Raw genomic sequence first — 26,227 nt, forward strand, 5'->3', positions numbered from 1 at the left:
GGCCTACCTCCACTGCTACATAAAACCCAAGGGCTGGAGACGTGGAAGAGGCGAGGACAATCCAAACACAGGGAGTATCCAAAAATGCAGCAGTAACTTCAACTTTAAAGACTGGATTTATTTGGAGAAAAACAAAAAACCCTCAACCCAAAGGATGGGATTTTACATCTCAAGACATCTCCCAAGTAATGTCTACAGATTACAAATCATTTTCATAGAAGATATTTTTGTACAAATTTTACATGTATTCAGGAGCGGGACATAAGTCAACCCCTGCTTTTATTTTAACAGAGGAGCAAAGTAGGAGAGTGGGACAGAACAGCTTTCTTCTGGTGCAACTATCTGGAAGGGAAATAGACATGAAGAGGGCAAACTACCTTTTCATTGTCTACAACCAACGGTTTTAAAAAACCCATTCAACCGTGGGTCTCTCTCTAAAAGCCCACTTTCTAGCTACTAGCCAATCAAGACCACTGGGCAAGCGACTTGCTATGGCCACTGCTGCAGCACACCAAACCAGCCTCCTGCACAGCAGGCCTCGGGCTTGCACACTAAGACCAAGGTCTCCTCTGCCTGCGGGTACCCCGCCGTCCCACAACAGGGAAGCCTGCCGACTTTGGAGCTGACCCCTACACAAAGGTGCAGATCAAAGCAGACAGGTCAAGCTACTGTGCAAGAGAAGCCAGGACCTTATTCAATAGTTCTTTGCATTATCCTTTATTCTTGAGGGAGGTCAAGAAACCAACCCCCTCTAAGCAGAAAACCACAGCCTAGGTCACATTACAAACCCAAGCACTAGCATGGGGTTCCAGTGAAGAAAAGTATAGAAACACCCCAATCCAGGCTGAAGACCTTTAACTCAACTCTCCCCATGTATGTACCCCTATTCACCACCCAAGCCCATCAATTGAAATACTCTGACCTCCAAGGGGGTGGTGAAAGCAGCAGGAGCAGACGGGGCAGGATCACCACCACCACAGAGCCTCAGCCACAGCTTCTGGTGAGAGCAGGGACTGATTTTGGAAGGCTGACAGCGTCATCAAGAACATGAGACGACCAGAGTGACAAGGAAAGAATGTGGATAGATTCGAACCTTTAGAAAGGACAGATTTTAGAAGAGAATTTCCCACACCTGCTACGTGCTTCCTCATCCGGGAAACGATCCTTCTATTCATGTGTTCATCGGAGGTCATGCCATTTCCCTTACTACCTGGTATAAAATAACTGATCACTCCCTCAAAGCTTTTCAAACCACGATTGAGTTTCCCATTCATTTTGGTCCCCAAGCGGTACTACTTGTTAGTGGCCTGTAGACTCACTCCCAATTACCCCCTTGGGGGGTAAAAAACAAAAAACAATTCCCCCTAGGTTGGCCCCAGTTAAGTCAGAATTAAAGTAGAGGGACTGGCACCTCCTGGAGACTAAAAGAACTTGAGAGACTAAATCTACCTTTCCAAGGATGGGGAATTTATTCAGATGATGTTCGGGAATTCATGGGTACCACCACAGGATAAGAATGGCAAGGCAGACATCTCACTCTTCCTTGTACCTGTCTCCACTGCCTCACTGTCACTACATTTCTGCTGAATGGAGCCCTAGGCACTAGTCACACAGGTGGCTGCTTGGTATTATCAGAACACATCACAACTTCCCCATTCAAAAGCGGTAGCCACATCTCTGGCTACAAATGGTGATTCTCCAGTTACTTCAATACTTTAAAAGGCTGCAGCAGCATGCAAAACAATTTCATTTCATTTAAAAAAAGTTAAGAAAGGTCTTCAGGAGATGGTGAGTTTTATTTTTTCTTGTCTGGATAGAGGTTTGATTTGCTCTTGAATGTTCCGGGGTGGAGACTAGAAGAAAGCACAGCACGTGGAGGTCTACTCAGTGTGGTCGTCTCCCTCATTCTCATCTTCACCATCCACGGAGAGAGCAGCATACTTGCTTGCAGAACTGAACTTCTGTAATAGAGGAGAGGGACAAGGTAACGGAGCCTGCTGAGATTCTCCTACCAAATATCTAGACACAGAAGGTTAATGTTTTGGCACAGCTGAGTTCAGAGCACAGGAATTCTCTAAGGGTAGCATGTTCCTCTCAGCAGTCATGGAGGGCCAGGGTCACAAGAGAGCTCACCAGCCATATACATCCTCTCTCTATTTTCCAAGAGGATGAGGGCTCAGAAAGGTTGGCTCATCAGCAAAAAGCCCATCTTCGTTTTTTTCCACTAATTTGAACAAACACCACTGCCTCATTTCCAACTTCTCCAGTCTCAAGAAAACAGGAGGAGTGTGATGCAAACCTAAGCTAGGAAGTGGATGACATGACACTTACAGAGGCTGGATTCTCCTCGGATTTCTTTGGCTCAGGTGCAGATCTGGAGTCTTGATCTTTTTTGCCATCTTTCCTGCAGAGACAAAACACAGACCACCTATTCAACAGCATTACTAGGACAGCACAGAATCTTCAGATACCTCAAATTAACTGTGACCTGAGTCTGTTCAGTGGTAGACCTGGTAACACTTTGCAGAAGCCCCTGAATCTAACATCAAAGGATCCCTACGTGGGTGAGAGGAGACTACACATACCTGTCCAACTCCTTCCAGGGGTCTCTGCTCCCTCCTTCTCCAGGACCACGACTGGAGGTCCCAGTTTGGCCTTTTGGGACACTCATCCTATCTACTTTATTTTCATCTGTTTAAGCAGAAATGCAAAATCAAATTCAAGTTATATAAAGTAACCTATCTCTCTGCCCTAACTTTCCTTTAAGCCAAAGAAAACATGTGCTATGGGAAAGTAACCCCACTCCAAACCAGCCTCCAAAGGCCTTCTTCCCAAGTTCCTGTATAACACACATGCACACAAACAAGACCTATTCAAAAGTCCCACTGTAGTGAATGCCAGCCGGAAAAGCAATACAGAAATAAGGACTAGAAGCCAGGTGGTGGTGGTGGTAGTGCACGCCTTTAATCCCAGTACTGGTGAGACAAAGGCAGGTAGATCTGAGTCCCAGGTCAGCCTGGTCTATGGAGTGAGTTCCAGGACAGCCAGAGCTACACAGAAAAACTGAAAAAAATATCACGGCATTAAAAAAAAAAAAAAAAAAAAAAAGGGCCGGGCGGTGGTGGCTCACGGCTTTAATCCCAGCACTCGGGAGGCAGAGCCAGGCGGATCTTTGTGAGTTCGAGGCCAGCCTGGGCTACCAAGTGAGTCCCAGGAAAGGCGCAAAACTACACAGAGAAACCCTGTCTCGAAAAACCAAAATAAATAAATAAATAAATAAAATTTTTCTTTCCAGTGGTAGTTCACACCTTTAGTCCCAGCACTCAAGAGGCAGAAGCAGGCAGATCTCTGTGAGACCAGCTCATCTATAGAGTGAGTTCTAGGGCTACACAGAGAAACCCTGTCTTGAAAAACAAAAATTTATTTGGGCAAGGTGCTTAGTTCTGGAATTTTTCTTTAAAGTTATTTTATTTCATGAGTGTTGCCTACATGTATGTGCACCACCTATGCCTGATGCGTGTGGAGGACCGAAGAGGGCACCAAATGCCCGGGAAGAAACTGGAGATGTGAACGGTTGTGACCCACCACAGGGGCTCTGGGGACTTGTAAACTCCTGGACGGGTTTGTATTCGAGGCTCACCTTTCCTTGATGGTCCGTCCTCTGCGGGCTGAGCTGGAGCCACCTTCCCTCCACTAGAGAAGCAAGCAATCAGCGTCAGTTTATACAGAAAGACAACACAAGCTCATCCCTTACAGAAGCCCACAAGGGCCTGCATTTTCAACATGAACAGTAAGCACAGGAGAGACAACAGACGCGGTCATCTCCACTCTCAAGGGCCATACGCTTTGGAATACAACCCAGCAAGGCTGGCAGTCGTCTTCTCTTCGTAAATATTGAGAAAATTTAAGAAAACCTTAAGTCCCGTAAGTGACGTGACCTTTCAAGGTTACACTAACAGTAGTCTCAGGGCGAAGCCCAATACACATGTCCACAGATTTGTGGTATAAATATTCCCACCATAGCTGATTTCAACCCATCAAAATGATGCCAACTGGCTAACAAAAATCAAGAAAACAGACACTGTTATGAGACACCCGGGTATGAATTATACAGGAGGCAACCTCATCTGTGACACTACAAAGGCCAGCCCCCCTCAGGGCACCTTCCAGCTAAGCAGCTGCTGCTGCAGGCCTACTCACCTTGTAGGGGACTGCTGCTCTGTGTCTGAGCTCTGAGATCGAGCAGGAGGGTTAGAGCTCCGCTTCACCCACGCATTCTCCTTTGGTGGAGGGGCTGGCATTACCTTTAGAGGCTGATCAGGTTTAGGAGGTTTGGAGGTTGGAGAGTGACAGTCTTCTTCTTTATTGAGGGTTTCATTTTCTAGAGACTTCTCACTCTCTCTCCTGCGTGTATCTGGGGAGAGGGGAGACTCGCTGTCCACACACTGTATAGTGTTCACGTGGACTGACTGGTCAGCACGGAAGGAGACGCATCTCCACATCAGTCCTTCCATCAGCAGAGAACGCTCTGACTAGCAGTTACAATTACACAAAAACCAACGGCTTCAATGTCACCCTGAGAAAAATGCTTTATGGACACAGAAAAGGGGAATCTGTGTAAAGGAGACAACTGCCTTTGCAGGACAAAAACCAGACACGCCTGGGCTTGCATAAAGTTTTCTGCAACTGTGGAGCCTGACTTGCCAGGTGCCTCCTACATCTGAAGTACAAGGCCATCAAAAAAAGGGCCACAGAAACCAACACCACACTTAACCTGCCACAAGGACCACATTATGTTACTGGGCTACTCCAAGTGTGAAACATTTCCAGAAAACTCTTACACCACTTGGCTCAATTTACAAATCACTTTGGCCTTGAGCTCTTTTAAAATATACAAATATAAAATAGAACAAGTAAACTTGGAGGTAGGAGAGCTTAGTCAACACTGGGTCACAGTATGGGAAGGGGCGGGAAGCTGTACTAAAACACTAGCTATGCTTGTGAGTGGCTCTGAAAGACAACATCCACTAGTGAGGCAGAGAACAGGGGCTGGCAAGATGGCTCAGGAGGTGTGGGCACTTCTTACCAAGACCTGCTAATAAATGAATTTAATCAGTGCCAAGAACACTCATGGTGGAGAAACAGACTTCTGCAAAATTTCCTGACCTCAAGGCATGACATGAATCCCCATTCTTCCACAAAATAAATGTTAAAAAAAAGGACAAATCTATCAGTCAAGTATTGTCTTTAGCGACAGGTGGTCAACAGATCATTTAAGTCGATTCTGGTGCCTGTTCCTCAGGCTTTTGAAGGTACGATGTGAAAACACACCAGCCCTTGCTTACCACCGCTGGTTCAAGGCCAGTCTAGTCTACGAAGGTTCAGGATACCTAAGGCTATGTAGAGGCCTTGTCTGAAGAAAACACTGCAAGCCCCTGCATACCCTGGTCATGGGAAAGCAGTACTGACACCCACCCTGGTCTGACTTACTTCTGCCAGACGTGGCTGAGGTCCCAGTCTGCGATGACTCACTTCCTGTCCTCGACCGTTCTCTTTCCTGAGTTTCTTCACTTCGCCAACTTGGGTGTCTGCACAATGGAGATTAAAAAAGGACAGAGAAAAATGGTGTTTAGTCCACTTAAGGCCACCATGAACCTGACACAAACGGTTTATAGAAAATGACAGCTATAAGCTGGGTAGTGTTGGTGCACACCTTTAATGCCAGCACTCAGGAGCCAGAGGCAGCGGATCTCTCTGAGTTTGAGTCCAGCCTGGTCTACAAAACAAGTTCGAGGACAGCCAGGGCTACACAGACACACACAGACACACACACACACACACACACACTTTAATTCTTACTATCTCTGAAACAAACAAGTAACACACAAGCACACAAAAAGAAAGGCAAAGAAATTCTAGGCTCCTTCCCTCCTTTCCTAACAGGAGAACAATGAAGGTAGTGGCTGCGGAGGCTCGTGCTGCAGCTCCCACCTCCGGGCAGCAGAGGCAGGAAGGAGCACAAAGCTTGTCTCACTCAGTGGTTTCTGGACTGGCTTGTGAGACTCTTGTACGTATAATCTTTTTGCTGCTGCTGCTGTGTTTTGTAGACAAGGAAACTCATGGGAATCTCCTGCTTCAGCTTGAGTGCTGAAATTATTCCAGGCATGAGTTACCATGATCAGCACTTTCTGGTTTCTACTTATCATGTTATCTACTTTACCACCATCTACTTGACACACTTCCTAAAAGACAGAAAAAATTGCTTTTTCTGTGTATGTTTCTTTTTTTTTTTAAAGAGTTACACAGACCAGGCTGCCTGTCTCCCAACGGAGCACACCACCACACCCAGCTTGTAATCTTATTTGTAAGGGATTATGTAGATGACTTGCTGGGTAAGAGCACTTCCAGCCAAGTCTGAGGATCTGATTTTTGTGCCCCAGGATCTACGCAATTGCGCTCTGATCTTTAAGTGGGCACCCACACAAATATAATAAAGACAGGTATGATGATTTACTTCTGTGCCCAGTGCCGCCAGCGTCCGTCTGTGGCAAGTGTAGCACAGGTCAAGTGTGTGCCACTGTCTCACTCTGCACCCCGCCCAACACACACTGCTCAGTGACCACAGCCACCACCCCACTACCCAACGCCACCCTGCTCAGTGACCACAGCCACCACCCCACTACCCAAACGCCCCGCCCCCCGCAGCAGGAAGGAAACCCTAATCAGACACAGCCTCACCTCTCCCGTGGCCGGCGGTCTAGTTTCGGCTCATCCAGCTGCCGCTGCAACTTCTCCTGCTCCTTCTGTAGCCGTTCCTCAACTTCCCGCTCTCTGGCAGCCGTGTCCACAGGTTTCGCCCCTCCAAAGATAGAAGCCGCTCGACTGGACTGGGAGGTGCTAGCAGAGGAATCATCTTCCTTAGGAGTACTCCGAGGCTTTAGATTCAGTTTGGGTCTTTGAGGGGGACCTAAGTTAAACGAAACTCTAAGTAACAGTTTCCAAATAATCAGAAGGTAAATGCTGAAAGCCAGACTCCAGACACAGCTCTTACGATCTTACTCAAGGATCTGGTCTGGAAGATGGGTGTCTTCAACAGGTTAGAAAGGCGCTGTAGCAATATAACAGGAGATCCTAGGAGTGTGTACGTGTGTTTGCACACATTGTGTGTGTATGAGAGAACACGAATGTCAAGGCCAGAGAGCTCCAAGGATCTACCTGCACACACTCACCCACCCTATTATAGATGCAGGTGAACAGACCCAGTTTACCTCCTTTTTAAAGGACACGTGCGGGAGATCTGAACTCAAGACTCATTACCTGCACAGCAGGCACTTGACACACAGATACGCTATTTTCCCAGCCAAGGAGACTCTATCTTGTTCTTACATTTTTGTATGAAATTCTAAGTAGTCTGATATCTTATCTTTCCACATTGTCAAGAGTACTTTCAGAATAAACCTAAAATTGGTTATAACCTTAGTTCAGAAAACTGATATGAAAGGTATAGTGACTAGAAAGAAAGCCAGGGAGCGAGACTACTGGGTTTAAGGAATAAATCAATACATGTTCACCTGCACTGCCTTCTCACAATAAACGCTAATTTTTAAAAAAGATTTATTTATTATGTATACAGAAGAGAGTGCCAGATCTCATTACAGATGGTTGTGAGCCACCATGTGGGTGCTGGGAATTGAACTCAGGACTTCTGGAAGAACAGTCCGTGCTCTTAACCTCTGAGCCATCTCTCCAGCTCCAATAAATGCTAAATTTTGTCTTTATACCTTTATTACATGTATCCATGTACTGAAATAATGTACTATTTAGCTTTTGTGTGTGCGGTTTGTGTGGAAGCCAGAAGTCGACTTTTGGACACTCATTTCTTAAGCACTGTCACCGTTTCTGAAGGGGGTCTCTGACTGACCCAGAGCTCATTAAGGTAGGATGGCCATCCAGTGAGCTCTAGGAATCTGCCTGGCCTTTCTTCTTATGTGCAGTGTTTTACCTGCATGTGTGTGTAGCACATGTGGACAGCCTGGTGGCTTCTTAGTTCCCAGAGGCAACAGATCCCCTGGAACTGGAGTTTTGGTAGTTGTGAGTCACCATGTGGGTGCTGAGCACTGAACCTGGATCCCCTACAAGAGTGCTCTTAACTGCTCAGCCAGCTCTTCCAACCCCTTGCCCAGTTTTTTATGTGGTGTTGGGACAGAACTCAGCTCCTCTTGCTTGCATAATAAGTTCTTTTTAAAGATATGGCAGGTTGCTGAGGAAGCTCAGCAATTAAAGATGCTTACTGCTAAGCCTGACAACCCGACTTTGATTTTCTGGACACTCATGGTAGAGACTGGACTCCCAAATTGTCCTCAATCAACCTCCATGCATGCAATCACACACAAAAGAGTGTAAGAGTGTGTATGTGTGTCTGATACAGATATAGAAAAGAGCCAGACACGGCTGGTCTGGAAAGCATATAGATCTACTGCCTGCCTTGGACTCCTGAGTGCTGGGATTAAATGCATGCACTACCAGTAACAACAGCTTTTAAAAGATACCATGCTAAGACTTTGTTCATTAACAGTTAAGGGATCATGAAGCCTGAGCATGTACCCAAGAGGATAGATGTGGAAGACTGGGAGATACCAGGACAGGGAAGGGACCATGTAAAAGAGAACATCAGGAGTCAAGGACACCCAGACAGGACTTTCATTTTCTTCATTTGAAAGATAGAATGCTTACGTTTCTGCTTATAAAAATCTTTTGGCTTTTTTTTTTTTTTAAAAAAACAGGGTTTTTCTGTACATCTCTGGCCATACTGAACTCTCTCTGCAGACCAGGGTGTCTTCGAACTCACAGAGATCCCAGTGCTGGGATTAAAGGTGTGCAAACCACCACGCGGCTGTTCTAACTGAAGCATCTACTCTATTCGAAGGCTTTTCAGGAGCAGATTCTGTTCTTTTCCACCATGTCACCCACATCCGACTGTCCACTGTGCCCCCTACCTCCTTTACACTCTGCATCTGTGTCAAAGCTGAAGTGGGTAAGGTATTTACAACCGCGACTTTCCAACTTTCTGCCCCACAATGACAGGATGAGAAAATGAGTACCTCTGTCATCACGCCTATAGTCGTCCCGAGAGTAGTCATCCCTGGAGCTCCATGATCGATCGTCCCTTCTGTCATACCGGTCTTCATAGCGGTCCCCACCTCCTCTGTAGTCATCATCCCTACGGTACCCACTACCAAATGCTCTCCTGCCACTGCCTATCCTGGAGTCATAGCCTGTAAACAGATCTCAAATTGTGGTCACAAAGAAAGGGAAAAAAGCAAAAAGCCAAATTCTTGAAGAGCTTTCACGGATAATGTTACTGTGACTACCTCGGTCATAGTCTCTGCTGCCTCGGTCATCATATCGATCCCGGCCCCCATAGCGGTCCATATCTCGGCGTGGGCCATCCCGGTACCCATCCCGGTACCCGTCCCGGTACCGGTCTGAATCGTAACGATCTCGATACTCTAGAAAGAAAAGAATATACGTAAAATCACTCCCCTCCCACAGTTGATAGAATGTGGGAGCTCACTCGATCAATTTGGCTTAATGAGTTCTATTCACTATGATTCAGTTTTTATAGTTCAATCACACCTCCAAATAAGAACCATTTGTACTGAATTAAAAATTTCTTGGGCTGGAGAGATGGCTCAGAGGTGAAGAGCACCGACTGCTCTTCCAGAGGACCTGAGTTCAATTCCCAGCACCCACATGGTGGCTCATAACCACCTATAATGAGATCTGGCACCCTCTTCTGTATACATAATAAATAAATAAATAAATCTTTAAAAAATTCTTAGTATAAGTTAATTATTTAATAAAAACCAAAACAAACAAAAACCCTGATGGGCATTAAGAATGGAGTTCATGGCAGAATGCTTGCCCCAGGAACAACACTTGAGAGGTATAAGCAGGAGGACTGAGTTCAAGGTTATCCTGTCAAAACCAAACAAAAACACACCCACAAAATGACAGCTGTAGGATGTTCCCCTGATGAAATTTTGCTGGGTTAAAGTGTTTTTTTTTTTTTCCTTGGATGGGTGGGGTGATAAAAATATATATATTCTATAACAAAAAACAAAATACAGCTGGGATTTTCTATGCTTGATACAAAACAACCAAAGATTGGTTCAAAAAGTTTAGTGTGAGGAACAGGGCAGCCAGATGGCTCAGCATATAAGGGCCCTCCACACAGACGCCCACACAGACATACATGCAGACAAACACCAATGTACATAAAATAAATCATACAAAAAAGAGAAAGGGGGTGGGTACTGGGCTGGAGAGATGGCTCCAAGGTTAAGAGCCCTGGTTGTTCTTCCAGATCCTGAGTTCAATTCCCAGCACTGACATGGTGGCTCACAGCCATCTATAATGAGATCTGGTGCCCTCTTCTGGTCTGCAGGGATACATGCAGGCAGAACACTGTGCATAATAAATAAATCTTAATAAGCTGTGGTGGCTGGAGAGAGTGGCCCTGCTGTAGGAGTGCTCGCGGCTCTTCCAGAGGACCTGAGTTTGGATCCTACACCAAGTGGATGACAACTGTTTCCTTAACTGTAGCTCAGGGTCCAATGTTTCACTGTCTCTGCAGACACTGGGTGCCAGCTCCACTGAAAAGGTGCAAACCCAACTAAAAATAAATCTTTTTTTTTTTTTTCCCAGACAGGGTTTTGGTGTAGACCAGGCTATCTTCGTTCTAACTCAGAGATCCACCTGCTTCTGCCTTCCAGGTGCTGGGGTTAAAGGCGTGACCACACCTGACAAAAACAAAACCTTAAGCTGTCCCGTCTCAGCACACAGGAGGGAGATATACATAGACTCAGGCCAGCCAGGACCAAAGTGAAACCACCTCAAACAAAACTTAACACAGCACAGCGCTGCTTTCAAATTTGTTTTTTCCCCTTAAATTTTATTCTTGCTATTACATACATGTTAAAACATGAAGAAGTCTATTATCTTCAAATCTTTATAAAGTGTTGATCCTTTTTCATATATGTATGAAAGGTGAATCACTATCCATATTGTCTCCCCCTGGATTTAGGTGGCAAATATGGGGCATTGTTTGCCCTGTCCTCACACCACACTCCCAAATCTCTCTTCCACTGTCACCAACGTCTGGTGAAGACCAGATTCTTTGCACACTGCCTTCAGCACCAAGTGCAGCCGCTATACTGTTTGAGTGAACAAATTTCAGGTTCTCTGAAAGTCACCCTTGGGTTTGTCCCTCAGGTACCGTCCATCTTGGTTTTTGGAGACAGGGTCCCTCTCACTGACCCGCAGCACACCCATTAAGAGCCTGGACAGCGGATCCAGCAATTTGCCTATTTTTACCTCCCCACACCTGGCTTTTTAACGGGGGTACTAGGAGTCCACCCTGGGCTCTCCCTGGTGTGGGATTACTTCGGCACTTAACTGATCGAGCCACATCTCTCAGCCCAGCCCTGCTTCTTTATAAACAACCATGCTCTGCTAAGTCTTTTCATTAGGAGCTTCATAAATCCTCTTCTGCAGTTGTCAACCAAACAAACAAAACCCAAACACCTCCCACATGACCAGAAACAAACAAACTCTGAGCCATATCCTAACTTCTGAGTGCTAAGGGTCTATTACAGACCCAAGAGTGGATGCCCCAGTGGTGCGATCGGTCACCGCGCGGCACTTATACAAATAGACCCAAGGAAGAATTCGGAAACTGAACTTACTGTCTCCAAAGCTATCGTCACCTCTTCTAGGCGGGTAGTCATCAAAGCTGTCGGTGGCGGGACGGGCCCTCCAGTCTGTGTCTGTTTTGTCAGAATCCCGATTTCTATCTCGACCAAAAGAACGATCATCCCGGTCTGCAGAGAAAACAAGTTAGCCAAGACCCTGCTCACTCCTCACATCACATCTCACTGGCTTCTGTCTTCCACTGCACTAGCATCGTGAAGTGGCCCAGGTCTTGCAGTTGCCCTCTCTAAAGTAACTCATCTATTCTTCAAATGTGTTTTTATTAATTTAATATTTATCTGTTTCATAGTACAGCTTAAGCAAATCTAATTATAGATTTAAGGTCCAATTAGGCTAGTCAGTGCTTTGAAATTTTTTAAATATATAATTTATTTTTATTTTATATTTATGGTGTTTTGCCTGTATGTCTGTGTGAGGGTGCCAGAAGCCCTGGAACTGGAGTTACAGACAGGGGTGGGACAGGTCCTGGGTCCTGGGAACTGAACCCGGGTCCTCCGGAAGAGCAGCCGGAGCTCTGAACCCCTGAGCTCTCTTCAGCCCTGGTGCTTTGAAATCTCAACCTACTAACATTTTGGGTTGCGACTTCTTTGAGGTGCAGACAGGACGACTCTCTGGACTGTATCTACCAGCCGCAGTCCCTTCCTCTGTGGCAAACCTCCTTTAACACTGCCTCACATGGAGCAAAACTAGCTGAGAACTGTTATTACAGGACTCACTACTTCCCTCGACCACTGCCAACTTGGAATGTTGTACCAGTTTTTTTCTCACCTTTATCCTGTGCTTGATCAGCAACGTCCACTCGAATTCTCCTGTTACCTAGAGACTGAGAGCACAGGACCCTATTAACCAACCCTGGTTGACTTAAAAAATCCCTTATCAAGATTTGAAAGATTAAAATAAACTTAGAAGAATTAACAAAGTTGGCCTTAAATGAATACAAAGCCCAATTTCATATAATGGAATTAACTCTCTAGCAGTTTGTTAAGCATCCTGAAAGCAATTCTTAATCAGTTAACATGCTTATAATTACAGCCCTCAGGATCGAGGCAGAGGCCAGAGTCACTCCAGGTTCCAGCCCAAAATATACAGGAAGAGACCCAGCTTAAGGGGGTGGGGGGGAGGGGACACACACGACGGGAGACGGGACTAAAATGTAACCAATCGCAAGGTGGTGACGACACACTTTTAATCCCAGCACTCCAGAGGCAGAGGCAGGCAGATCTGTGAGTTTGAGTTCAGCCTGGTCTACAGAGTGAGTTCCAGGATAGCCAGAATGGTTACAGAGAAACCATGTCTTGGAAAACCAAGCCAAACTAAACCAAAACAAACAAAAACCCCACCAAAACAAAACAAAAACCACAACTACTCTAGCATGATTAGTACCAAAGCATTTGATTCAAACAGGACACCGCACAGCAGCCAGGAATGTTGTCTACACCTCACTGTTTTCACTCAGTATTTCTGTATATCCCGACGTCCCTTTTCTCAATTGCCTTTGAAATACTGACCCAAGCTGAGATTACAGGTATGAACCAATGTGTCTGACTGTACCCATGAATTTTGACCACTATCTGATACAGGTTATGACATTCAATCACTATTCAGTCAAAGTATTTCTAAGAGCTGTTTATTTACAATCATACCAAATGTAGGTTTAGACTATGGAATGTGGCAGAGGAAATGGGTTTTTCAGAAGTGATCAGCCCTGAAGAAAATGCCCTTTAATAAAAACTGGTTTACTTTTCTATCTGCCCTTTTTTTTCCCCCCCTGAGATAGGGTTTCTCTGTGTAGTTTTGGGCCTTTCCTGGAACTCACTTTGTAGACCAGCCTCTGCCTCCCTAGTGCTGGGATTAAGGGCGTGCCACCACCCAGGCTCTATGTGCCTTTATTAGGACAGTTTATCTTGAAAAAGTAAAACCTTAGAGCTGAGACAAAGTATTAAGCAGGTTTTAGAAACCTGGCACATGATATCTTTCTTCTTCCCTAAAATTCCATCAAAAGCGTTTCCCCTAATTAATGGAAACCACTGTAGTTCAAATGACTTGGTCTGGTTGGAAGTGTGACTTGATCTGGTGGAAGTGAAGCGTGCCCTCCACCCTGGCCCTGCCCCCACTGTCTCTTTACCTCTTCATTGAGACTCAGAGCACTGAGCAGAGAATCCAGGTCCTCAAACTCCGCATAGCCAAAGCCTTTCAACCTGTCTGGATTGCTGGGTTCACGTGGTAAGCGTACAGCGCTGATCTGAGAGAACAAGGAAAGGAATGACAGGGACAACAGCAAACCACAGTGGTCAGTACAGATGTAATTGATTTCTCTGAGAACATCCAAGTATCTGCAAGTCTCCAGGGGGAAAACTGGTGAAGAAGGCTAGAAAACAAACTACTCTATAGTCTACCGTTCAAATCCTATCACTTTAATTCTTAAAAAATTAATGTATTCTTTCTATCTTGGACTCTGCAGCCTTCCACTATCAGTTTACTTCAGGTACTATTCTCAACATCCCATACATAAAAGTCTAACATTAAGACACTCACATTTAGTCCTCTAAAGAATTCCTTAATGGAGTCTTCTGTCACATCATAGGGCAGGTTCCCTAGGAAAGCAGTGTAGGGTGGCGATTTGGGAAGACGGCTCCGGTCGATATTGGGTTCCCGAGCAGCCCGTGGAGCAGTGGGAAGGATGGATCGGTCAATTGGAGGTGCCCTGTACACATCGTCATCGTTACTGTGCCAGGTTGTTGACACTAGAACAGAAGAGCAGACAGAAGGGGTTAAGAAGCCAGGCATGGTAGAGCACTTGGGAGGATGGACAGTAGGACTGACGTGAAAGCAAGGCCAGCCTGGGCTACAGAATGAGACACTCAAACCCAAACCCTAGCAGGCATAGAGGCAGAGGCTGGCTCAAAGTTTGAGACCAGCCTGGTAGTTACAGTAAATTCCAGGCCAGTCAAAACTATAAAGTGATATTGTCTCAAAAAGCACCCATACAAGATTAAAACAAATCAAACAAACAAATGAAAAAAGAATTAAGAGCAATACTCCCTTATAACTGGTGTCATAGAACCAGAGATTCATGCCAACACCAGCCCAAGCCACAACAAGGCTATCCCACTGAAGCACAAGACAATAATGGGTGTGCTTTAGCAATGCAAAAAGACAAGGAAAATGCTTCTGAGGTGTTAAAATTCAGGACTGAGGCTGGGAAGATGGCCTAGGAGTTAAGAGCACTTGTTCTTGCAGGACTCAGGTTTAATTATTATGACCATCTGTAATCCCAGTTCTGGGGCACCCAACAGCACACAAGCAAAATATTCACAGTTAGAGAAAAGCAGGAGTAATGAGCACTCATGTCTGTTCTGATGTACATTAACCATTATTGACTGACAGCTCTCCCACGCCCACTATAGGGCTGGACCTTGTGCTCTCTGCCCCTCTGCCTCTGCTTTTTGGAGACAGAGTTATGAAACCCGGGCTTTAGGTCCTTCTGCCTCCCCTCCCACTGCAGGGATTACAGGTATGTACCGCCTCACCAGGCTTCCTTCAAGGTTTACCTTCCCCCCAAACAAACCAAACAAAACCAACTATTCTAGTCCTGGTCCCTGAATTTGTATTTAGTTTCAACATTTAGAGAAGGTATAAGCTATATGAAATTTCCTATTTTTATTATAAAAATGGGCAATACACAAAGTAATCAGTTTGTAATAAGTTTTAAGGGAAAAAGGAGGAAGAAAGGTGGTTAGACTGACATGCCCCAATAACTACAAAGAGCCCCAATAACTACAAAGAAGTTCTGAGGTGGTGGTGCACTCCTGTATCCCAGTACTGGTGGCGGTGAGTAGATGTGAGCAGATCTCTGAAAGCTTGAGGTCAGTCAGTCTATATAGCAAGACAGTTTTACAGAGACCTTGTCTGTAACAAATAGCAACAGAAACATACATGCACCCCAACCAAAAGCAAAGCCAGGCATAATAGCACAGGCTTTTAATCCCAACACTCCAGAGGCAAAGGCAGATGGATCTCTATGGATTCCAGGTCAGTTAAGGCTGCATAGAGAAATCACACAAACTCTCCACAACATCCAACCAATTAAAACACCACAAACAAACAAGTTTTATGTTTCTTTTAGGTGTAGAATTTTATTATCCCCATAAGTGATGCTGCAATGCAATCTGCTAAATTATGTATACCTTAACTAATTATGTGTGAAAATACAGAATGCCTTGTACATTTAAACAGTAGCCAGCAACAGACAGGACCTGGGCCTAAATGTGTGCATCACAACACCTAACCACTCAATTTTTTTTTTTTTAAAGACAAGGTTTCTGTGTAGCCCTGGCTGTCCTGGAGCTGGCTCTGCAGACCAAGCTGAGCTTTCAACTCAAGACATCCGCCTGCCTCTGCCTCCCGAGTGCTGGGATTAAAGGCGTGCACTACCACCACCCAGCTAGCTACTCAATGTAGCAGCCAGTAGGTATTCTGAAAGTTCTTTTTCAGTTTGAGAGCCAACCAGAGTAAACTCAACATCCCAAAACACACAAAAAATTTCAGGCTCTACAAAGTAAGATCCTTTCCAATCACAAATGAATCAAATTATGGAAAACACCTGTGAAACAGTGAAAATTTAAGCATGATAGTTCTAAGGGCAATGACAAAGGGACATTACCATCTCCTTCCAGATCGTCTGTTTCATCAGCCCAGCTGACTGGTTTGGGGACATAGGTGCTTCCTCCACCGCTGCCCCCATCCTCAGCTAGAAAGTCTGTTAGGGAGATGGTCTTCCCCTTCTTATTCTTCTTTTTTGCTGAAAGAGAAAGATTATATATTCAACGACAGTCAAGTATTTAAACTTTGTTTTTGGCTTTCAAGACAGGATTTCTCTGTGTGCCCTTGGCTGTCCTGAAACTTGCTCCAACTCACTGAGATCTGCCTTATCTCTGTCTCCCAAGTGCTAGGACTTAAGGCATACACATAGACACCACTGTCCCGCAAATATTTAGACTTTTATCTTGCACCATTAAAGACATTCTAAGAAATCAACAAAGACTGGTCAGATGACTGGATTATGAAACTGACATGAAACGTTATATAGAGATAAGAAAAAGACCCCAAGGGAGAGGTACTATTAGGTGTGGCCTTGTACAAAGTGTGTCACTGTCGGGGTGGGCTGAGGTCTCTTTTCTCAAGCTTCACTCCGTGTGACAGTCAGTGACTTCCTGTGGCCCACAAGATATGACACTCTCAGCTTCAGCACCACATCTGCCCGCATGCTGCCATGCTCCCCTTCACAGTGATGGACTGAACCTCTGAAAACGCACAGCTAGTACGCACAGCTAGTACGAAGTCCTGGCTTCAGTCCTTAACACCATATAAACTGGGTGTGGCAGGATACACTCAAAATCAGGAAGATCACAAGTTAAAGGCTATCAGCTACACAGTGAGTCTGAAGCTAGCCTGGGACACATGAGACCCTGTCCCACAAAACTAATGTAACAGAGATAGATAAATGCTTATGTAAATAAGCATATTTAGGTACAGAGAGGGAAATAAGGTATAGATGTTTTCTACTCTACTGTTCACTCACCTAGGGCCTAACACACAAGTAAGGCAAAGGGGTGGGGTGGGGTGGGAGCGCCAAACCAAACCAACAAAATCCCACGTGGCTGGTTGGCACTGGCCTGTAACTGTAGCATCATGGAGGCCGAAGCAGGATGATTACAAGTTTGAGGCCAGCCTTGGTAAACAGTGACTGTTCCCCCTCCTCCAAAAGTTAAGCAACTCTGTTGTATCAACTCTCAGCTTCACAGTTGTTTTTTGAGACAGGCTCTCACTATGCAGCCCAGGCTGGTTGAGATTTATCTACCCCTGGCTTCTAGGTGCTGGGTTAAAGGGATATGCCACCATGCCCAGCAGCCTCATGGTTTTTAGCAACCATGAGTTCTTCCATCTTCCAATTCTCAACTAATTTTCAACTCAAGAGGAATAATCTAACTTGATACACCAATGCTTAACAGCAAGTTGCTTTCTCAAATTCAACTGTCAAGAAAGTAAAGCGCCCTGCCTACTATGAATGCTACAGACAACATTATGGACATAAACAACCACCTCAAATCAAGCGTTACGGTTTAAATGCTCAAACCAAATGAACACACCACAAAAACAGAGAAGATGGCTATAAATCAGTAGTTTCTTAAGCGACCTAACACTAACATGGCTCTACAATGGACAGCTAGACCACGTAAGTGATTCTCAGTGCCTTCTGCTCCTAAGACTAGAGTGCCAGGCCCGGCCACAAACTGAGCTACAGTCAGGAACTTTCCTACTGTTTGAAAATAGTTAAGCAGAGGGTTCTAAAGCACTCACATCTCTCCAATTCATATGCAGACACCTTTAAGTTTGCCATATGCTCCCTCATTGAGACAAGGTTGGTCACTAACTGTCCCCACGTAGCCAACTCCTCCCTCAGTGCTGTGACATGGGGATGCACCACACCAGGTTGACTGGTGACTGAACTCAGGAGCTTTGTGCATGCTAGGCCAGAACTAACAAACCACCTGAATGTGATACAAGACACAACACTTTAGATTTATGCCTGTAGAAGCTAGTACAAAGTCTTGGGTCCCCTGAACCCAGAGTCACAGATGATAGAGAGCCACTATGTAGGAGCTGGGAATTGAACACGGGTCCTCTGCAAGTACTCCTAACCACTTTGTCATCTCTAACCACATTATTTTAGTCCTGATTTTATACTTTTCAATTAAAAAAAAAAAATACCTGGGGTTAGAATGATGCCCGTCAGAGATTCTGATTCTCATTTGGCTACTATCATTAGCTAATATCTATTCATTAGTCTATTTTGGCCACTCGGAGTAAACACTGGCGGTAAAAAGATTTTAAGGCTGGGTGTGGTTGCACATATCTTTTATTTCCAGCACCCAGGAGGTAGAGGCAGAAAGCTCCGAGTTCGAGGCTGGCCTGGCCTACAAAGCTCCAGGACAGACAGAACTACACAAAGATAGACTCTGTCTCAAAATACAAAGGCAGGCTGATTTTTTTTTTTTTTTTTTTTGATTTTTCGAGACAGGGTTTCTCTGTGTAGCTTTGTGCCTTTCCTGTAACTCACTTGGTAGCCCAGACCGCCTCGAACTCACAGAGATCCCCTGGCTCTGCCTCCCGAGTGCTGGGATTAAAGGTGTGTGCCACCACCAGCCCGGCCAGGCTGATTTTTGTGAGTTCAATGCCAGACTGGTGTATACTGGGAGTGCCAGATCAGCCAAGGTCACACGGAGAAACCCTGCCTTGAAAAACCAGTAATATAAAGCCTTTGACACAACAATTTAACTGGTCCAGTTCTTTCATCTCCCTTCTTTTTTCCCCCAACCCCAAATCTTGCATGAATTAGTTAACAAATCAATCAATTCACAAAGCAAACTTCTTCTAATTTCTAAAGCTAAGCCTAATCCAAGGAGAGGGATTACACATCTGAAGCTCTTTACCTACCTGGTAAAGTTAAATATAAGAATTTAAAGCCGGGCGGTGGTGGCGCACACCTTTAATCCCAGCACTCGAGAGGCAGAGCCAGGCGATCTCTGTGAGTTCGAGGCCAGCCTGGTCTACAAAGCGAGTTCCAGGAAAGGCACAAAGCTACACAGAGAAACCCTGTCTCAAAAAACCAAAAAAAAAAAAAAAAAAAAAAAAAAAAAGAATTTAAAATCATCCCCCAAATTAGTTTTAAAGCATAGAAGACCTTATTAGAGACAATATACTGGGGGAGGGGCTAGTGGTTCAGGCTGACCTGGAATTTAACTTCTGGTTCAACTTTCCAGGTACAAGACAGGTGTGCACTACACTGTTGTATCTTGCTTTATTGTGAAGTACTGTGGATTGAATCTAGAGCTTTACACATGCTAGGTAAGCACTCTATTGCTGCCAGCACCTACTGTGGTCCAATAGGTTCTCACAAAAACAAAAAACAACAACAACAAAAAAAAACAACAGAACATATGGAGCTCAGGAAAGAAATAGTTCGGAGGTTAAGGTACTGGCTGTCCTTCCAGAGAACCCTGGTTTGATTCCCAGCACCTAGATAGATGCTAACAGCAGTCAATAACTGAGCTCCAAGTCATCTGATGCCTCCTTCTGGCCTCCCCAGGAACTGTAGGCACATGTAAGATAAACAGAAAAACACCCATACACATAAAATAAATCTTGACTTCATCCTAGCACCCGGGAGGCAGAGTTCCGAGGCCAGCATGGTCTACAAAGTGAGTTCCAGGATGGCCAGAGCTGTTACATAGAGAAATCCTGTGCAAGTAAATAAATAGATAGATAGATAGATAGATAGATAAATAAATAAATAAAATGAACAAGAACCAAACCAACAAAATAACCCAAATAAATAAATGTTGAAAAACAAACAAAAACACAAAACAAAACAAACACATTCAATTGTGTCTGAAATTGGGGAGGCCTGGAGGATCAGCTCAATTCTTCAATCAGGATCTTTTTCAACTTTCCTTTTCTCTCTCCCCCCCCAGCCCTTTGAGGCAGGTTCTCACTGCATAGCCCTGGCTGTCCTGGAATGCACAGCAATCCTGCCCCTCCCTGCCTCCCAAGCACTGAGATGACAGGCATTTGCTACTCAACAGTTCACACTTTGTTCTCTGGCTTCATGCATTCTAGACCAGCACTCACCACTGAGCTCTACCTATCGCTAGTCTGAAAAACACTGCTCAGGTGACATTTTCACTTCAATAAATAAAAGGCTCAGGAGAAGCAGAGGCAGGAAGGCTGCTGAAGGCCAGACTGAGCCAGAGAGAACCCACCCCAGGGTATGTGTGTGTAAAAAGTAAATCCTAAAACTTGGGAGGCTCAGGCAATATCAATTACCAGACTGAGCTACATAGCTGAACACCTCCTGCCCCAACCAAGTATATGCAACTAAGATTATTTGTATGTAGCAACCTTCTGCCCCTTTTTTTGTGGGGTGGGTTAGGAGAGACAGATGCTCACTATGTAGCCCTTCGATGGCCTGAAATTCATGAAAATCTGCCTGCCTCTGCTTTCCAAATGCTAGATGCTAGACTTAAAGGCAAGCCTTAAAACATACAAACAGTTCCCTTGTGAATTACATCTCAAAGCTATTATCAAAATGATCGCACATACCTTTTCAATACGAAACACTTTTCCTTCAATTGACAATACTCACAATTGGACTTTATTAGTGTTTTTAATCTTGGCCATCTAAATCTAAGTATCCTTGCAATGCAACAAATACTCTGTACAGGATGGGATTTGCAAAGCTAATTTGTATACAATGTAACTACAGCCTTTGAAACTGTTTAACTATAAAGATCAGCACTTTATAAAAGCAACCATTTAACACCATTTTCTCACTATAAACCCAAAGAAGTACCTCACAGCACAATGAGTCCTAAGCACACCTTACATACACTAGCTACAATTTTAATGTAACATATCAAACTATAATATCAAAATTATGATTCCTATTGCCAAGAGATCTGCAGATAAACTATGTCCATTTATAAATGAAGAAACTCACACTAGGTAAAGAGGCAGCCCACTTTAACAACTCAAATAGCCACAATAAACTACAATAAAAACTTAAAAAAAAAAAAAAAAACACCTTTTCTCTGAGGCAGAATCTCACTGTATTCAGGCTAGTCTGGAACTCATGGCAATCCTCCAGTCTCAACCTCCTGAGTGCTGGGATGACAAAGGTAAGCCACCATATTCAGCTAAAATCTCATAGATTGAAGTATTTCTTTTTTAATTAAATTCCCACTTTGGCTCAAGTTTCCTAGAAACTTAAACAGTCTCTTTTGTCAGTCAGCTCTGATATAATATACTGAAGGTCAGCAAGGGGTCACATGGAAACTGGTATTGCCTCAATAACTTTTTTTTTTTTTTTTTTTTGGTTTTTCGAGACAGGGTTTCTCTGTGTAGCTTTGCACCTTTCCTGGAACTTGCTTTGGAGACCAGGCTGGCCTTGAACTCACAGAGATCCGCCTGCCTCTGCCTCCCAGTGATGGAATTAAAGACGTGCACCACCACCGCCCAGTACCTCAGAAACTTTTGGTCTTACCGAAGTGATTAAGTTGTATCTGTTATTTTCAGAGAACTCAAGACCCATTTCCAGCTCTGGGTATACTGGCCACTCTAAGTTGGTCTAACTGGAAGAAATGTGGTCAATTCCAAAATCTTGAAAGGCCAAGTAAGAGGTAAATTTGTGCTGAGCCAACAAATCAAGATATATTTCCTGAGCTGAACTTAAAGAGGGGGTCTTCCTGAGAGGGTAACATAGATATGGAAAGGGGGGCAGAGATGTTACTAGGCAAACCTTTTGAGTTCGAATCGCACGCGAATAAAACGAAAGACAGCTTACTGTGATGTCTTCTTCTAACTTCTGACTTGTTTGATAGCACACAGGTCAGAGGACAACTTGCAGGAGTCTGCTCTCGCCTCCACCATGTGGATTCTGGGAACTAAACTCAACCTGTCAGCCTTGGCAGCAAGTGCCCCTAGCCTGAGCCATATCCTCAGTTCAGCTATGTCGTCCACAACCAAAAATTTCCTAAAAGGGAAATCCATCTAGACTTTTCACCCAGTTAAGACACTAACTGACAAGGCAGTAAATCTAGGCCAATGAGTATTTTTCACCGATTAAAACAGTTTTGTAAGTTTTAGATGATTCCCCCCCCCCCATAGCAACTTCAACTTAGTGTGACATTTTAGTACTTCTCATCTTAATGAGCCCAAGAGCCTGGAGTCTCCAGGATTTTGACCCTGCTCTGCTACCTGCAAGCAATGGGGCTTTAAACAAATCTTTAAGCAATTTCTCTTCAGCTGTGAGAAACCACCAGTTCTTTACATTATCTCACAGGCTTCTTCAATTAAGTGCTATACTAACAAAACCTGTTATATCCGGGGTTGGGGATACAGCTTACTTAGTGTTGAGAGTGCTTGCCTAAACAGGTGGTGGCACACGCCTTTCATCCCAGCGTTTGAGGCAGAGGCAAGGGGATCCAACCAGGACTATGCAGAGAAATCCTATGTCCAAAAACCAAAATTAAAAAAAAAAAGGGGGGGGGCTGGTGGTGGTGGAGGTGGAGACTTGCTTACCATGTCTAAGTTCCCTTGTAAGAATAGAAAAGATGGGATTTCTTTTCTTTTTCTATGTAGCTTTTGGAGCCTATCCTGGAACTCACTCTGTAGACTATACTGGCCTTGAACTCACAGAGATCCACCTGCCTCTGCCTCCCAAGTACTAGTATTAAAGGCTTGGCACCAACACCGACCAGCAAAGATGGGATTTCTGATAAATTACCTGGTATGGTGTCACTTCTAATCCTAGAATTTGATAGGCAGAGGCAGGCAGATCTAAGCTGGAGGCTAGCCTGTCCTATGAAGCAATCCAGGACAGCCAAGGCTACAAAGAGAAAACCCAGTCCTCAAAGGGGAAGGAAAAAAAAAAGGCTTTGAGTGTTGCCTTTAATCCTAGCACTCTGGAGGAAGTGGATCTCTGTGAGTTCAAGGCCAGCCAGGTCTACTTAGTTCCAGGACAGTCACAGCTAATTAATAGAGACTAAGTAATAGAGATAGAGACCCTTTCTCAAAGTTTAGAGGCAGCAATCCACAAAGTGTTTTTTATAGACTAGAGGGTCATGCTAGAGAAAATAAGCTGTACTTCACAAACTAAAGCTGAGTGTTTAAAACCACAGAACCTCTAGCCATTATTTTAATAGCACCTTTTGGAAGTTTCCCAATTATCTAGGAAAATGACAAAAGCAAGCCGAATCCTGACACTCGAACTATCAAAAAGCCAACCAATGGAAGCTGATCTTGTTCCCCACCCGTCCCCGGCATAGTCTGCACTGAGTAAATACTGTTGAATTAGAGTTGGAAAGAAAACCGCATAGGAGAGAGGTGTCCGTCCCTACAGCTCCTCCCTAACACGTGGGCGCACACTAGGCTCCCTACCCCCCAACTATAGTAGCACCAACCTCCAAACCTAACACGCGTTCTCTTGGAGTACGGAGGCCGGGGTCACGCTCCGAAACCAACCAGAGCACAAGGTACAAGGTCACAAACGAGCGAAGCCCGGGCCCAGCAGAGCTTCCCATCTGGACTCCGGCGCATGCTTCTTCCGAGGCGCGCCTTCTCCACCTCGCCCCGGCTCCCTGGTCGCGCAAGCGCACCCGCACCGCGGCTTCTCCTCCGCCCCTCCACCGACTCGCGCTCCAACTGCTCCCCCCTCCCCGACCACCACCACCCCCCGCACCCCCTGCCCCCCACTAGGGTCCGCAACGGCCTCGCGCCTCGGGGAGGACCCGGTCGCGTGCGCTCGCTCCGGTCCGCGCGCCAACCGCCTCCTTCCGTCCTCGGCGGCGCGGCGCGGGCGCAGTGCCTGCCCGTCTGTGAGAGCGGGGACGGGGTGGGGGGACCCTCGCGCCTCCCGCACACCTCCCCGCGCTACCCGCTCCGGGGGGAGCCGGGGTCCACCATTACGGCCCCCACTCCAACCTCGCGCAACGGGGCGGACAGGGCGTGAGGGGGAGGGGAGGGCCTTCCTCCCCTCCCCCTAGGCATCCCGGGGCAGGAACCTGAGAGCGGCCGTGCCACGCCAGCCGGCCGCAGCTCCCCGGCCCGCGGGGTGCCGGGGCCACCTGCCCCCCGACCCCCAGCACGGCGCGGATCAAGCCCGGAGGCTGTTTCGGAGCCTGGTCCCTGGCCACGCTCGGCCGCTCACTCACCTGAGGCCGCCATGTTGGGAGAGGGAGAGAGAACGCAAAGGACCCGGATGAGGCAATCACGTGATTATAGCGGGCGCGACGGGGCTTGGAGACGCGAAGCCAGGAGGGGGCGGGGAAGTGAGGACGGAAGGCAGGAGGCGGGGCGCTGCCGCCGCCGCCGCCGCCGCAGCCCCCGCAGCCGCCGCGCTGGGTTCGTAAAGCAGCGCGAGGAGGCGGCGCGGCGTCCGGCCGGAAGACCTGCGCGACATGTGGCCGGAGGGGTGGAGTCGGAGCTGTCGCGAAGCCCTGCGCTTTACGTCGGGCCCGGCGCGGCCGTCGGGTCGCATGGGCGGCGGGGCGGGGTCTCCTGGCGCGCAGACTTCTGGGTGGTGGGTCCCCCCGCGAAGGGCGGGGCCGCGCTCGCTGGTTCCATGGAACCGAGTGGGCTTGGAATCTCGAATGGGTGTGCCACCATTGTTATTCTAGAGAAGATTCTGAGTGTGGTTGACATGGTGTGTACCCCGATGCACTCAGCTGGGGTCGGAGGAGCAGGTCGAGCCACGGCCAACCTCGCCTCGACCGCTCCGCCTCCGAGCCCGAGCCCTCACCCCAATGGATCTCAGCTGAACTGCTGCTAAAAGCGTAAAGCTTTAAAAGCCTGTAGTCCCTGGTCCTCACGCCTTATTTACTTTTCTGCTTCCTGCCATCACTCCCTGGGATTAAAAGTGTGTGCCACCACGCCTGGCTCTGTTTCCAGTGTGGCCTAGGACTCACAGAGATCCGCATGGGTCTCTGCCTCTGCAATGCAAGGATTCCGGGTGTGTGCCACCACCGTCTGGCCTCTGTGTAATCTACTGGCTGTTCTGTTCTCTGACCCCAGATAAGTTTTATTAGGGTGCACAATATATTGGGAGACACAATATATCACCACATCTGAGCTTTGGGTTTTGTTGTTGTTTTTTGTTTTTGGGTTTTTGAGACAGGGTTTCTCTGTGTAGCTTTGCGCCTTTCCTGGAACTCCTTCTGTAGCCCAGGCTGGCCTTGAACTCACAGAGACCGCCTGGCTCTGCCTCACAAGTGCTGGGATTAAAGGCGTGCGCCACCACTGCCCGGCTCTGCGTTTCTTTTTAAGTCACTTTTTGTAAAGGCAAAGCAAACCCAACGTTCTGTAAATGGTTTCAATTAAACGTGCTTAGAAGAAAAAAGAGGTAACGTGAACGTGTTACGGCCATGGACTTTAACTCCTCATATAACCCTCCAATTTACCGACAAGGTCCAGCGCCAAGTGCTAACCACATTTTTCAAGCCAATGCTCCGTTTTCACTATACATCACTAAGTAAAACCGCTGAGCACCAACCATGTGTCAGGCAGTGCTTAACAGATTTGTGGATAGAACAGAACAAAACTGTCTTGAATAAAGTATCACAAATGATGAACACTACAGGTAAGTAAGAGAAGAAGAGTAAAAGGTGGGTGGGTGCAACTCTAGATTTCCTGCTTAGGGAAGGTCTCTGAGGAAGTGATGTTTAGCATGAGCACGGTGGAGCCAGCCTCTTGAAGCCAAGGCAGGAGTTGCTGAGAGCTGAGGCCTTTCTGAACTACATAATGGGTACCAGGTCAGTTTGGAATACGGAGTGAATCCTTCCATGCTATTAACAAACGGGAGCCGGGGAGCTCAGTCAGAGGTCTTGCTGCTCGAGCATAA

At 46.1% G+C, this 26,227-nt stretch overlaps 2 protein-coding genes across 2 annotated transcripts; one reads left to right on the forward strand and one right to left on the reverse strand.

The window, feature by feature from the left end:
- Positions 1-97: 97 nt before the first annotated feature.
- On the reverse strand, positions 98-24,631 carry Eif4b (eukaryotic translation initiation factor 4B). Its single transcript, XM_028874506.2, has 15 exons — positions 24,543-24,631; positions 16,436-16,573; positions 14,308-14,516; positions 13,898-14,014; positions 12,541-12,595; positions 11,748-11,882; positions 9,372-9,509; positions 9,102-9,275; positions 6,739-6,967; positions 5,491-5,588; positions 4,201-4,414; positions 3,641-3,693; positions 2,586-2,691; positions 2,332-2,404; positions 98-1,961 (listed from the first exon to the last, which is right to left on the reverse strand). Exons 1-15 carry the CDS (start codon positions 24,553-24,555, stop codon positions 1,881-1,883), a joined length of 1,833 nt encoding a protein of 610 aa, XP_028730339.1. The 5' UTR covers positions 24,556-24,631; the 3' UTR covers positions 98-1,880.
- Positions 16,496-25,257, forward strand: LOC119086337. Its single transcript, XM_037197341.1, has 2 exons — positions 16,496-16,573; positions 24,543-25,257. Exons 1-2 carry the CDS (start codon positions 16,543-16,545, stop codon positions 25,157-25,159), a joined length of 648 nt encoding a protein of 215 aa, XP_037053236.1. The 5' UTR covers positions 16,496-16,542; the 3' UTR covers positions 25,160-25,257.
- Positions 25,258-26,227: the final 970 nt, after the last annotated feature.

Source organism: Peromyscus leucopus, chromosome 20 (genome assembly GCF_004664715.2).
Source record: "Peromyscus leucopus breed LL Stock chromosome 20, UCI_PerLeu_2.1, whole genome shotgun sequence".
NCBI classification, from domain to species: Eukaryota; Metazoa; Chordata; class Mammalia; order Rodentia; family Cricetidae; genus Peromyscus; species Peromyscus leucopus.

Coding starts and splice junctions, on each gene's coding strand:
- LOC119086337 (XM_037197341.1), top strand. CDS start 16,543: ATGGTCTTCCCCTTCTTATTCTTCTTTTTTG. Junction 16,574..24,542: donor CTTCTTATTCTTCTTTTTTG/CTGAAAGAGAAA, acceptor CCGCTCACTCAC/CTGAGGCCGCCATGTTGGGA.
- Eif4b (XM_028874506.2), bottom strand. Junction 12,596..13,897: donor CTCTGAGTCTCAATGAAGAG/GTAAAGAGACAG, acceptor CTGTGCTCTCAG/TCTCTAGGTAACAGGAGAAT. Junction 2,692..3,640: donor GGACGGACCATCAAGGAAAG/GTGAGCCTCGAA, acceptor CTGCTTAAACAG/ATGAAAATAAAGTAGATAGG.